The 14,913-nt window shown below is 40.8% G+C and overlaps 2 protein-coding genes across 5 annotated transcripts in view; one reads left to right on the top strand and one right to left on the bottom strand.

Annotated features, from left to right (window-relative positions):
• zbtb40 (zinc finger and BTB domain containing 40) overlaps positions 1-14,913 on the top strand; it is a 39,220-nt gene that overhangs the window by 7,117 nt on the left and 17,190 nt on the right. For 3 of the 4 annotated variants that reach the window (XM_026935354.3, XM_026935351.3, XM_026935352.3), the window contains exons 11-18: positions 294-638; positions 1,209-1,415; positions 2,163-2,327; positions 2,450-2,664; positions 2,865-3,024; positions 3,132-3,176; positions 3,445-3,674; positions 4,228-7,875. In XM_026935354.3, the coding sequence (XP_026791155.3) occupies positions 294-638; positions 1,209-1,415; positions 2,163-2,327; positions 2,450-2,664; positions 2,865-3,024; positions 3,132-3,176; positions 3,445-3,674; positions 4,228-4,428 (1,568 nt within the window). In that variant the 3' untranslated portion in view covers positions 4,429-7,875. Of the gene's footprint in view, positions 1-293; positions 639-1,208; positions 1,416-2,162; positions 2,328-2,449; positions 2,665-2,864; positions 3,025-3,131; positions 3,177-3,444; positions 3,675-4,227; positions 7,876-14,913 lie in introns of those variants that run through there. The other variant, XM_053227195.1, reaches the window with a different exon arrangement.
• LOC113539549 (probable transmembrane reductase CYB561D1) lies at positions 6,509-14,426 on the bottom strand. The gene is made up of 3 exons (XM_026935358.3): positions 13,640-14,426; positions 10,947-10,984; positions 6,509-8,881 (listed from the first exon to the last, which is right to left on the bottom strand). The coding sequence occupies exons 1-3, from the start codon at positions 13,794-13,796 to the stop codon at positions 8,378-8,380; spliced, it is 699 nt and encodes a 232-aa protein (XP_026791159.3). The 5' UTR covers positions 13,797-14,426; the 3' UTR covers positions 6,509-8,377.

Here is a 14,913-nt window from a genome sequence, read left to right as displayed (position 1 = left end):
GATTAGAATATCAGTAAAATATTAATAAAATATATGATCAGAAAAGAAACTTCACACTCTGTGGCACTCAAGAACCTGTAATTGGGCTGTGATGATGATGATGATGATGATGATGACGTGAACCAGAACCATCTAACGAATCAGAACAAAGAGACGTCTCTGCTTCCAAAAGCTCCTCCTCTTGCACTAGCATTCAAAATGTCTAGACTGAACTTATGTGTTTTTGGGGGTGTGGCTTTGAAGGGAAAGTTTTATAAGTACCAGCTAAAATCACTGATTGTACCTTTAAATAGAAGTGGAAAACAATGAGGAGACGGCAGGCTCAGAGAAAGAGGAGGAGGAAGAGGAGAAGGATGAAGATCACACACACAGGAGGAGGAAGGGTGTCGTCGTGTCCTACAGCTGCCAGTGGTGCAACAAGACCTTCGACTTCAAGTGTCGTCTGCTAAAGCACAAGAAGCAGTGTGCGTTCTGTCCGGACAGAGTGCAGCGCTGCGCCGAGTGCTCCGCCGTGTTCCCGTCAGTCACAGCCCTGCAGCAGCACCGAGCCGAGACTCACAACGGCCCTCCGGTTAAGAGGAAGAAAGTAGAGCCAGTGTCGTGTGAGATCTGTGGAAAAACATTTAAACACCCTTCAGGTGAGCGCACACACACTCACGGTTTTGGTCTGTATGTGAAAGTTAAAGGAAAATTCTGGCATTAAACATTTAATATATTATTTATAATATTATCATAATTATATTCGGGTACATAGAATTGTATCTCTCAGAATTTTGATAGAATTTCCAAATATTCTTGCTCAAACGTAAGACTGTATATTACACTGCAACGATAAATTAAAGAAAAAAAACAGATTCTGCATTCTCTACTATAATTTGAAGATAGCTAAGATAGCTAAGATAGCTTACATGAACACAGCAAAGATATATGTTTACAATAAAATGTAAGAAAGTTTATTACACTTCATTTCACATTTTCACGAGTATGTAGTGTGTGTGACATTTTACTGATTGCTCCTTTAAAGCAACTCCTCTCACGTTTTCAGCTCCCTATTAAATTGTCATCAGAACAACCTGGTGTAAGTTATCACAGCACTGATCTGGAATCAGTTGCTGCTCATTCCTATAGCTGAAGGAGATAAGTGAAAAAAATGATTCTGGATCAGCAGGTGTGCACTCGGATATTTTAAGTTTGCTGTTGTGTTGCAGGTCTGTTGTACCACAGACGCACTGAGCATTTGGAGGAAAGGCCGTACGCGTGTGAGGAATGCGGCGCCAAGTTCGCCGCCAACTCGTCCCTGAAGAACCACATGCGGCTGCACACAGGGGAGAAACCGTACCGCTGCAAGCACTGTGACATGAGCTTCGCCGTGGCCGCCGCGCTGTCCTACCACACCAAGAAGAAACACTCAGAGGGTACAACAGCACACAACACGTACACACCAAACATGCAACACAACTGTCCTGTCCTTACCTGTCTCTTCCCATGTCTCCTCTACCTGTCTCTGCCTGTCCTTACCTGTCTCTTCCCATGTCTCCTCTACCTGTCTCCACCTGCCCTTACCTGTCTCTTCCCATGTCTCCTCTACCTGCCCTTACCTGTCTCTTCCCATGTCTCCTCTACCTGTCTCCACCTGCCCTTACCTGTCTCTTCCCATGTCTCCTCTACCTGCCCTTACCTGTCTCTTCCCATGTCTCCTCTACCTGTCTCTGCCTGTCCTTACCTGTCTCTTTCCATATCTCCTTTACCTGTCTCTGCCTGTCCTTACCTGTCTCTTTCCTTATCTCTTTTACCTGTCTCTACCTGTCCTTACCTGTCTCTTCCCATGTCTCCTCTACCTGTCTCTACCTGTCCTTACCTGTCTCTTCCCATGTCTCCTCTACCTGTCTCTACCTGTCCTTACCTGTCTCTTTCCATATCTCCTTTACCTGTCTCTACCTGTCCTTACCTGTCTCTTTCCTTATCTCCTTTACCTGTCTCTACCTGTCCTTACCTGTCTCTTCCCATGTCTCCTCTTCCTGTCTCTGCCTGTCCTTACCTGTCTCTTCCCATGTCTCCTCTACCTGTCTCTTCCTATGTCTCATCTACTTGTCTATACCTGACTTGTGTCTATATGTCTCTACTTGTCTTTACACGTGTCTGCCTGTCTCTACCTGTCTCAGGTAAGATGTACTCGTGTCAGTACTGCTCGGCTACGTTTGCGCAGTCCATCGAGCTGACGCGGCACGTGCGCACACACACAGGAGACAAACCGTACGTGTGTAGAGAGTGTGGGAAAGGATTCAAACAGGCCAACGGGCTCTCAGTACACCTGCAGACCTTCCACAGTGAGCACACACACACACACACAGTTATTGCATTCTGTATCTATAATTTACTACTATACAGCAATGATTTTAAACACTCCACTAATCCTGACTCTGACCTAAAACCCGTCTCTCCCTGACAGATATCTCAGACCCGCACGACTGTCAGAAGTGTCGAGTGAGCTTCAGTTGTCTGGAGAAGCTTCGAGAACATATTCAGGAGGTTCACCCTAAAGAGCTGCACCAGTGTCCTGAGTGCAATAAGATCCTGAACACCGCGGCTCAGCTGGAGAAACACATGAGCGTCCACGACGGCAGCAAACCCTACAGCTGCCAGAGCTGCCACAAATCCTACCAGGCGAGCAAATCACCTCACCACATGGTCTGAACAAGTCTGAACGCTTGGAAATAGTTTAAATCTCTTTTCTTAAAGAACAAGCGTTAATCACTGTTAAAGCACGACATTTGGATTGGTTTCTTTGCACCAGGTCTTCTGGTCAGGCTGTAATGAATGTAAGTCAGTAATATTTGTGTGCATCTTTGCTCTGTGTGTATCAGACTCTCTCAGGGTTGTGGTACCACAATCGCACCACACACCCGGACGCGGTGACGGCGGAGGGCGGTCGCTCGATTTCACACCTTCTGCACTGTAAGATCTGCGACAAGACCTTCTGCAACAGGAGCAGCTTGTTTAAACACAACATAACCAAACACCCAGGTGAGGAAGGACCCCGGTGCCTCGGGCTGTCTGCTTAATGCCTGTCTGTAATTCAGTTCATTACAGTTTCATGCATAACAATTTTATTATTGTTATTATTTTTAAAGAAACTCGTACTGTGACTGAAGAGGGTGAAAAGGAGGCACAGGCAGGTAAATATCGTACAGATGCTGGGATTTTTTTTTTGGCAAAATTGAAATCTGGGTGTCCCTGAAGGCTTGGTGTACAAGAAAATATACCAAAAGCTCACCTTTTGTGGCCTAATACTTGGATGTCAAGACTTCATGTGTTTCTTAATGCACATTCTGGGTGGATCTTGTTACCCATGTTAGTAGTGTAAGCAGTGTAATCTGATGAAGCATTCCAGCTTCTCGTAAAACGTTTGGCTCGTAGACACATTGATTTGTGTGTTCCTGTCAGATGCTGTTGTGTGGAGGTGTGTGTACTGTCCTCGTGCTCTGAGCAGCGAGCAGGAGTTGCAGCAGCACATGTCGAGCGAACACGTGAGCCAGCAGGGATCCGTGTTTGCCTGCGCCGTCTGCTCGCTGTCCTTCCTCTCCGAAGCCGAGTTCCAGCAGCACTTCCTCACCAACCATGTGCAGCTTGTGCAGGAGGAGGGGCTACAGGCTCATAGCTCCACCTCCCAAATGGTAACTCCTCCCACCAGTCTAAGTAAAGGCACCAGTTTGTGCTCAGGGTGAAGTCATAAATTGTTTTTTTTTTTTTCTTCTTTTTTCAAAAAAAAAAAAATTTAGGAACACTTTAACGCCTTAGCTCTGATAATAAATGTAAGGTTTTATGAATATGCAAATTGTGAGCTTGAATTTTTGGCTACTGCTAATAATTTATTAGAGGTATATAATATCATTCTTTATATTGAACCACGATTGGTTGAAGCCGTTGAGCTGATTTCGTGAGATAAAAAAAATCACAAACATAGCAGCATGCAAATCTGATTTTTGAAAAGGAAATACTGAGAAAATCAACATTTTCCTCAAGGAATAAAAATGTGACAAAAATGTCAGATCCAGTTGGTTGGAGTGAATCATTTTTCCCCACATCTTTGCACTCTCACTTAGGAAAGACGATTATACAGTTTACGTTTTTATTCACAAATGTAGCACCAAATACAAGCAGAGACTGCATGTCATGGACATTTTATTGTGTATAATTTTATTATATACAGTTTTCTCTCCCAATCAGGTGATCCAGACAGAAGATGCCTCAGCTGAAGGGGCGGCACAGATCGTCGGGCTCGACCAATCACAGCTGGCCGGCTCCCAACAGGTGTTTGTTGCCCTGGGCGACGGCGGGGAGGCAGCGGCTGACTCGGGGATCGTTGCCGTTAATATGGAGGACTTGCTGACGGGCCGTGTCACGCTGATCTGTGAGGAGAACCAGTAGAGTCATGTTTATACAGGAGAACAAATATGTTAGCAAAACACACACACACATACCCACACACATACACACATATACACACACACACCTTTCTGTTTCAGATTTAAACTTTAAAGGGTTCATGTTTTTTGAAGCATATAATTATACACCATATATTATAGACAAACACAGCATATTAATCTGCTATTACCTGAAAACACACACAGCTCATGGTGCAGATTCAAGTCTATAGCTCTTCAGGATATTAGAGGTTCTGTATGTGTGTGTGTGTGTGTGTGTGTGTGTGTGTGTGTGTGTGTGTGTTCGCACCACATGTCGTATATGAGATGAAGGAGGGCCAGATGGCAGATGGAAAGACAACAGCATGGTTCAGGCTGCTGCTGATGAGCAGGTTGACTGATTTATATCATTATATAATGTTTAAATTGCTAACTGATGAGACGGCGAATGTTTATGTGACTGCATATACAGCAACCAGTAATTTAGTTTTAATCTTATCATCTTACTGTCTCTGAGGGGCGTTATATATGCACAGGAAAATGAGGCATTATTGATTTATAAAGCTGCTGTGGTAATGATTGCATAGTGTGTGTGTGTGTGTGTGTGTGTTCACCCTGTCTGTCTAGACATCTCTGGGGACACCAAGTGTCCTGTCTTTACTTTTAGACATTCCTTTTAGTCCCAGAGACACCAAGGCTGTATCAAAATAATGACATTTCAATTTCACTATTTTTATTTCTCTTGTAAAGCGAAAATTAAATTCAGGAAGCAGACGGAAATTCAGCCACAAGGTGTACATATTTCGGGAAGGAGATAAAATCCATAAATGACTCCTAATAATGTAATTTGAAATGGTTCTTATTCTGCAAAGCGAAGATGTACACATATAGCACCTAAACATCGAACATCAGTAGAGGTGACATTAAAGGTGCGTTAGTCAATATTAGTCGAGATTGGAGCTCTCTCGTTTAGAAGATGACGTGACAGTACTAGGTTTTTAAACTAGTAAGAAATAAAAGAAAATGACTATAGCAGCTTTAAGTCCAAAATCATCCTTGTAAGGATGTCATCAAAAAATCAGTGCACACCATTAAAGGAACTATTTGGCCAAAAGTAAATTTTCACAATTCTTCTCTTACCCCAGTATGTACCCATGTATTTTTTTTTTGTCTGACAGTGTCATTTGGACAAGTCTGATCTCGAAGTGCAGTTTACTTTAGCACTGTACACTGTAGCTTTACTGTAGCTCCAGTATAAAACTAAAGAAGTAAACTTCAGATGCTGAAAATGTCTTCCCTGATCAACTCCATTTTCGCTAAGTTGGAGGGTTAACACCATTAGTGCCTTTTCCTCCTGACATTTACATGCAGCACAAAGGGATTAGTGTGTCAGAGGAAAACTTGTTGGGAAAACCTGCTCCCTTGCACACGGCTGATTAATTTGTGTTGTGAGATTTCTGTGGAGGTTCTTCAAAGAACCTGTAAACCTTTAACGATATATCATCTCTCTAACTAGCTCGAATACAGTAATAACATTACATTAGCTGCAATGTACCGATGGACTATTTAGCTACATAAGACGAGATTTTAAAAAATAATAAATTCACGTTATATTTTGAAACAGTATTTTATTGCTGATGTACATTTATACAAACCACCAAATCACTGCCATCTTATACCATTTAACTCTTTAATCCCTAAGCCTAGAAGTACATATTATATATTCTCTAAAATCTCTCACTGCAGTTCCTTTTGTGTAAGTTCTGATCCTAAAGTGTACACGAGTGTTGACTCGTCCTCCGAGGGGTAAGCAAACAAACTCCACTCGAGCTGATTACATAATGGAATTGACTTTAGGATTGTGAAATCACCAGAGTGTGCTCCAGATGCTCTTCAAAAAGAAATAAAACAACACCACAGCAGTATAGTGTATTAAATCCACCCATCAGAGATCAGCTGCTCACTAAGTGTAACAATATGGTACGATAGTTTTAGGAAAACTTTGTGCCAAAAAGTGTTCTCGTCCCCATTAAGTTGAAATCGGCTTTAAATGTAGTGTCCTTTAGAATAAATACACAAATACATCAAATACAAAGTTGACCTTTATTCAAGCATTTAAGTTTAAAACCACAATGAACTCAGAGCAAAACCTCAGTTAACAAATACTCGATAAATCAAAATTAAAATCCTCACTCTGAGAGCAACAGGGTTTTTTTTTGTCCCGTGATTCCTTTCAGTGTGTAATGTGAAGCTCAACAGGCCAAAGGACCTCAGGGGTCTCAGTTTTCAACCGTGCGTACACATCGGTTTGTGCGTAAACTTTGTGACCTTTTGACCTTTTTCTACATCATTTAATAATAATGTCATTTATCAAGTTATTCTTTTTGATTGAGGACGTGTGTATAGTGTGAATTACTCCTGGCCATGAGTATGCGCAAACCCTTGTTCTGAGCACCGAAGTCAGCAATGATGCTGACATGACTGATGAAAAATTAATTTTTCCTTGATTACACTTTTCTACCGCTAAGGGTTTGTGTGTACGCGGGATCAAGAGTAAATCTAAGTAAAGGCACATCCTCACACACGAGTAGGAATGAGCTGCCAATCAGTTATACAGTATACCACGTATATAATATCACGACCACATAAAATACTTGTTTCTGATGGGTTGACATATGTATGTTATTTTCTGCTACTGGAATTCTCTAAAGCAGATTCATACACGAGATATAGAATGTAACCATGACAACAAGGCCTCTATTTATGCATTGTTATTGCCGTTAGCACGTAACAGACTTTCCATCATTTCATGGTTCTTCCCTTTTTTGCCTTATCTTTTACATATACACACACACACACACACAGACACACACACATTATTATTGTATACGCTTCAAAATATTGCTAACTGGGGATAGGCACCATTTTAAAGGCCACACAAGGGCAGCTATTATTATTATTACCAAAACCATTAGTAATAATTCATGTGTTTTTATATGGACAGTGTAAAGGCAGAGTGACTGGAAACAATTAAAAATGTCAGTAAGGTCAACATTTACCTCAGATGAGCTGGTAAATTCCTAAAGAAATACTCCAGAAATTCTCAGTATAGCTAAATTTCAACGCAGCAGCACACGTACTGAGGATAAAACAATCCTGTTCACCACATGAGAGTGCCATAAAAGCTAGGAAAACTTGACAAACTTGAACTCTTGCTAAGTCTAGCTTGTAGCTAAAACTCTTTCCTGTGCTATACCGTTATAAAAGGTTAGGAAAATTATCATAAATATCAGATACTGACACACGTCTAAGAGGAAGCATAATACAGCTGTTAAAGTACAGATGTACACACATTATTCCGTCCAGAAACATACTTCTCGAATTAAAGTGAAGTATCATTTCTTTAAGCGCGCACACACACACACACACACACACACACACACACAAAAACCACCTTAAAAAATGTGCAAGTATGTTTTCACAGGAGATACGTCACACTTCAAGTGCAGCTAGTTTTATATAGTGTCTTCAAACAAAACATAAATATGTCGATTTAACATGCTAGAGTTGTGCGAAATATGAATGACAACCATAAGCGATTGACTGAAGCTAAGTGTTAGCTTAGTTATCTTGCATCTGGTTGTTAAGTGTTTAATACACACGAAGTAAAGGCTTAGTGATAGTGGAAATGAGATGAAATTATTAGGAATATAACAATTTTCTTCAGGGATTACTATGAAAAATCTCAGTTCATTTAAAATTACACTGTAATTACACTTAGCATTGACCGCTATGAGTCCCACCATATTGGAAAAGCTCAACATTGCATCACAGCTTGTGAACTCAAGTCGTAAAAAAAAAGACCACGAGAGTGTGAGGATCATTTTGGAACCCTAAACAGCAGTATAAGTCCATTTTTTTATATTGCGTTAGTTCGTGCTTGTCATGATGGTTCACGTCGTTAGCTTCTTCTTAGGCAGGAAGGTGTTTGTGATTTGGTTCATCACCACCAGAGCAGGGAACGGAGGCAGGAGCAGGAAGGCGTACCAAATCGGCCCCTTGACGGTGGCCTGGAACCAGTCGCTGAATAAGGCCGCTGTGACGGTGACGGTGGCCAGCAGGTAGGCCACGAGGCCGCAGGTGGCGTGGTAGAGCCGCAGCCGGGGCACGGATACGGTGTGGATGAGCTTGGGGAACAGCAGGCACATGCCGCAGGCCACCTGCAGCACCGTAGCCACCAGCGTCCCGACGCCCAGCAGGCTGTGCCATGTCTCCAGGTGGGGGTGCTCCGACTTCCTCTTACTGGCCACCATGAAGCCGAGGCCCATGGCTGCGAAAAGCAGCAGCAGCACCTGCAGGAACCAGTGTGTGCGGATCTTCCCTTTCCGGGACTTTAAGCAGCATGGAGAGCCCTCACCCGAGAAGAGCAGGATCCCCTCCGTCATGCACAGGCAAAACTGAGAGGGGAAAGAAAAAGAAAAGAGCAGATGAGTTTAACAGGGTTTTATACCACACACTTATCTGTTCTTACTGCTCCTTCTGTGCCTGTCAGTCATAGTCAAGAAGGCTGGCCTCAGACTCCACAAAGCTTACACCATGTTCACACTAGTAGGTAACATGTCACTCGTGTCGCTTGTAGACCTGCACTGCCCAGCATTTTGAGTTTTTTTGTTGTTGTTTTTGTTTATTTTTAGATTAGCAAAGCTAGCTACATGCTCTCATCAGAAGCACAAATGATCTTTGCTACTCTCTTCCAAGATTATTTGTCTTCGTAATGTCTCTGTACACATTTACTGACTCGCCATACATGACAGGATAAGAAGAAACCATGGTTATAAGTTTTTTTTTCCCCCAAAGAGTAAATGGGAACTAACTGTAGCTAGAAAGTTGTGAGTAAACTAAAGAAACATCAGACTAAACGTGTCATAGCATTGTTCCCGAGGAATCATTCCAATCAGTCAGTTGGATTTGCATAAAATAGAGGAAATCTCACTTCATAAGTCGCTTGCCATGCTGTTGCTTTGTTGCTGAAATCTCTACTCTGTGTCGCACACGTAAATAAAAAAGGACTGGTCATGTGTCACGTTGTGACTTGCTCATGTGAACGTAGGTTACACTGTCCGTCCATCCTCCTCCCTGATTAAAATATGATACGAAACACTTCAATCGTACGAATGTGTTTCACTGAATGTTTGGCTAATGCGAATGTACCTGCAGAACGTACAGCCTTGGAAAGGAAAGATACACATCCATTTCGTCATGTTTTTCCTTGTCTAATACATGACACTGAATCGTGTGTATTGGAACAGGGGGAAATACAGAATGCTGTGGTGTCACACTCTGAGATTCAACTTTTAGGATTCTCATTTGAAGAAACTTCTTTTTTTTTCCCCTTAAAACTCCAGCAATTGTCCAATGACAATTATATGCTAATTTAATACACGCCTTGGATTAGAACTACGCAGGAAAAGACTACGATCAAAACTAGACTTTGGTCCAATACACTGAGTATGCTTACATGTACAAAATTAATGATCTGATAACTGGGCCATAATCGGAGTAGTGATGTGATAATAGGTCTACATCAATTAGTCAATAATCCTTTTTAGATCCCTTGCTGAATACACAACACTGCACCTTTAGAGTCATCAATAAACCCACTGAAAAAGAAAGATGTGTAGTAAAATTGTAATTTCTGGCTGCTTGCTGTTGATTTACTGGCAAACATTTATTCAGGAGTTTGTTTTGCCACCATGGGGTGCAGCGGTTAATTAATTTTATGAGGTTTCATTGTTCCACACCTACACTCACGTCTTCCACTGAAATTAGAAAAAGAAAAGTTATAAGATTAGCCCCTTAAACTCCCAGCATCCATCACTAGATCCAGACTTATACACAGAATGAAGCTTTTATTGGTATACTGTCAGCTCAAGCAACTGATTATTAGGCTAAAATCCAGGAAATCTTATATATAATGTAAACGCACTCAGTGTAATCACCAAGTCTAATTAACTTCAGCTGGAAAAAGCATAAATTTAACATCTCTGTTGATTGCTTTAGGAAGGGAAACTGTAAGCCACACCATCACTGAGGTTTTAATATTGGCACTCATTCCTCCACACAGTACAATAGGAGACTGTGTACAGATGAGGAGCAGGAAGGTCACGCCACGCTGCTCAGCGCGTCACTGCGATGGAAAAGTGTTCTGCGTCCTGAGTCAGTCGTAACTATAGACTCGGAGCCGGCATGCCGAGGGGAGAGGTGCGAGCCTAATTATCTCACTGTTCCACCGTGTACTATTCATAATTCAGGAGCGTGATGTATTATTCATCGATTGGCCTTGAGGCCGTGCGCCAGTTAGACATTCATAATCCTGGAACAGAAATAATGGAGCAATGCAAAAGACTGGTAGAGAGAAAAGGAAGGGAAACAAAAGGAAAAGGGCATTTTTTTTCAGATGCAAAGGACTAACTGTTGTGTAATGTTTAGTTTGGATTAAAGCCGTGTTTTTCGGGAACTTACCCCGAGTGACATGCAGAGCGGGTGCCAAGAGAAGAGACCTGCAAATAAATAAAATGTGCACCTGGAGGTTAGAGTGAACACAGAAGATGATCATGATTTGCATTCTCCTTCTTTACTTCTTCAATTCATAGGCTACATTAAGTCGGCTTGTGTATTTTACTCTCTTGATCCCTAACACCTCATGATGCTCAGATGATAACTGAGCCGAGTGTGCGGCTGAACCAGCCCTCCGATGATCACAAAAATGTGATCTGAAATTGTAGCCTAATTATTGTGCATGACATTGCGCAATGTGGTGTGACACGCGATCCTGAAGAAATGTGTGGAAAGACTGAGCAATGACAGGGATGCTGTGTTTGTTTTTATCTGACGTCACACCTCTTCATGAGAAATTCTTTGAGATCCCAGGTTCAAGATCATTGTTCGGGACTGAGCATAATCTAAAAGATTTGTTTTGTGGGATGTGATGACTGAAAGAGGACCAAAAAGTTGTGAAATCTTTTGTTATATCTGGGATCGCGCATATATTCACCCTGAGGATTGTATAAATGTTGTAGTGTGGCCCAGGTACAGGTGATCTTTTAGCAGATGGTCCAAATCCAATCGTAAAAATCACGTCTGCTGTCTTGGAAATATCAGACACTTTATTAATGCATCCTGTAGTTGCCATGCTGTGCACATTTCTGCTTTATTTCTGCATTGTTCGCTGCACTTTCATGCCTAGCTCGGCTCATATCTCAGTAACAAGTTGGGTTAAGCCTGTTTTAAACTCACCTTTCACCTCATGTTACTTCTTTTTTTTATCTCCTGCAAAAAGCAAAAAATCTCTTACTGTCCTGAACATTCCAGGATTTAAGGAGTTAAATTTAGATGGTTCTCAGAAGCAGTTCTGACAAGGCATGAAGTAGTCTTCAGGCAAGCTTCAGCAGGAAAAAGAAAAAAAAAAACATGTACAGTGCCTTGCATAAGTATTTACCCCCCTTTTAACATTTCCACAATTTGTAGTATTACAACCTGGAACTGAACTGGATTTAAGTGGGATTTTATGTCATAAATCAACACAAATCTGACCAATGAATGAAAGTCTTTAGTGAGGACGTTCCCACCATTTCTCACACTCCTGTCAACAAGAGTGTGTGTGTGTGTGTGTGTGTTTTTAAATGAGTTACTCAAATTTGTGAATCCAAAACCGAATTAGAAATAGAAAACAGACCTGCAGAAGCAACTGAATTGATCCTGATTATGCAAACAGCATGAACGTTGATAGGCGAGAAAACACCCAAACACACCTCATTAAGCTGATTGAGTGAAGGGTTGGGTTAAAAGCTGATGACTCAAATGTTCTGCTCAGTCTCAGGGCTACCTGAACCCTTGGTGGGTGCAGACACTCTGACCAGCCCTGCACTCTGAGCCCATTCATTTCCCAGCAGGGATTTACAAAAACGGGCCGGGAAACAGGAAAACACCATGCTGTGAAGAAACGACCCAAACTGGGAAATGCAAAATGTTCCCAGTACAACTGATGACTTAACTAGTCTTTGATTGGTTATAAAATACTGAATACTGGTTTACGGTTTGTCAGGTTAAAAACATGCATGTTTTTAATGTGTCCTGTCCATAGTTCTCGAGTCTTTACCTTATTAAATATACTTTGTATGATTCGTAATGAGTTTAGATATGAGTAATATGCTTTATTAAATACTTTTAAATCTTAAAACTTGTAGATTTTAGACTCAAAACAAATACTACTACTACTACTACTAATAATAATAATAATAGTTATTAATATTATTATTACTAAAAAAGTACTGTGCAGATGTCTTGGGCACATGCAAAGAAATGCTGTAGAGCAAAGATGCCTTCAAAAATAATGAAGTTAAATGTTTCTACATTTTAAAAAATCCTATAAAGAGCAGTAAACAGTAATAAACTAAACAAAGTCAGTACTTGATCTGATAATCCTTTGCTTTATCAGTAGTCTCAGGTGCATTGTGTGCAGTTTTATAAGGAAATGAGCTGAAAGTGTTACTGAGCATCTTGCAGAAGCAGCCACAGTTCTTCTGGAGACTTTGACTGTCGACTCGCTTCTTATTTCTGCAGCGAAACCCAGCAGCCTTCATTATGTTTTTATCTGAAAAGTGTCTCTTATGGAATCTGCTGCTTTCTTTACTGACACACACACATTTTTCTGGAACATTTCATTTTGTCCTGGAAAACTAATGTTTGGAATCTAAAATGTTTTTGTACTGAATCAATAATGTAGAAGTCAGAAAATAAAAATAAAATCTGTAACAAAATGTGTATTAAAATAATAATAATAATAATAATAATAATAATAATAATAATAGGGTGTCTAAGGCTTTTGCACAGTACTGTATACATTTCATTATTACTTTAATGATTTTGTTTTGTAGATCTGTAATGTGCTTTATCAAACTTATTCAGACTTATATATTCAGATATCTGTAAAACATTGTGATTTTAGACCCAAAACGAACAAACACTATATAAACAAACAGAAATGCATTATTATTATTATTATTATTATTATTATTATTATATAATTTGTTTTAATGGATGACCTCAGGTCACATACATGAACAGAAACTTCAGGAACTGAAGCACAGCCCCAGACTAAGCTGGAGCAGGACTGATTTCTCGTGGTGTTATAAACAGAGAGGGAATAAACTCACTTGTTCCGGGTCGGGACAGGACGCCGATGAGCGCGGTGAAGCCCAGAGCGACACAATGCGCGGCCACGAGAGCGATTTTGCGCATGCACGCGTACAGCCAGTACTCCCGCATCCCGAGCCCCTCACCGACCGGACTGTACTCCACTGCCGACCGCATCTCTCTCTCTCTCTCTCTCTCTCTCTCTCCTGGTTAGTGTATCTCAGGTTGGAGCCGAACACACGAGCCAAAGCTCTTCTGACCAGAAACACCGAGCGTGAGGCGCTGTCCGTGCTGAGATCATGTTAGACCGAGAGTCTCCTTCTTCTTTTTCTTCTTCTTCTCTTCCTCCTCCTCCTGCTCCTTCTTCTTCTTCTTCTCCTTCTTATTGCTCTGCCACGGAGGCCACATGCGAGCCGAAACACAACACGGAACGGAGCAGTGCCACTTCCGGGTGCGGCTGGTGCGCGCGCGTCCTTCCAGTAAATACAAGTTTAGACAGGGTTGAGGACGTTAAACATGGACTGACACTCCTTACAGCAACTCGGTCCTGGATGGACACAGTCACAAGGGACATTTTAAATACCATGACAGGAAAAAAAAACAATAAATAAGAGTTACGTCACGAGTTACGGGGAAGTGTCGTGTCTGTGGGCGATACCATCATCCAGCCACACGGGGGGGGAGACTGTCCATGTCAAACAGGTTTCACAGCAACATCAGCCGAGAAATAATTCAAATACTGCTGTTACTGTTCATTATAATAATCATTATACTATTACAGATTTACAATAATACTACTACTACTAATAAATACTACTAACACTCATATTACTTCTACTACTACTAATAATACTCATATTACTACTAATAATACTCATATTACAGATTTACAGTAATGCTACTACTACTAATAATACAGATTTACAATAGTAAATACTACTGCTACTACTAATAATACTCATATTACTACTAATAATACTCATATTACAGATTTACAGTAATGCTACTACTACTAATAATACAGATTTACAATAGTAAATACTACTGCTACTACTAATAATAATCATATTACTACTAATAATACTCATATTACAGATTTACAGTAATGCTACTACTACTACTAATAATACAGATTTACAATAGTAAATACTACTGCTACTAATAATAATAATACTCATATTACTACTACAACAAATAATAATAGTAATATTACAGATTTACAGTAATACTACTACTACTACTAATAATAATAATGCAGATTTACAATAGTAAATAATACTACTATTACTACAAC

This window comes from Pangasianodon hypophthalmus, chromosome 20 (genome assembly GCF_027358585.1).
Source record: "Pangasianodon hypophthalmus isolate fPanHyp1 chromosome 20, fPanHyp1.pri, whole genome shotgun sequence".
In the NCBI taxonomy this organism is placed as follows: Eukaryota; Metazoa; Chordata; class Actinopteri; order Siluriformes; family Pangasiidae; genus Pangasianodon; species Pangasianodon hypophthalmus.
Note: the sequence above shows the minus strand (reverse complement) of the source record. Positions and strands in the feature narration are given on the sequence as shown.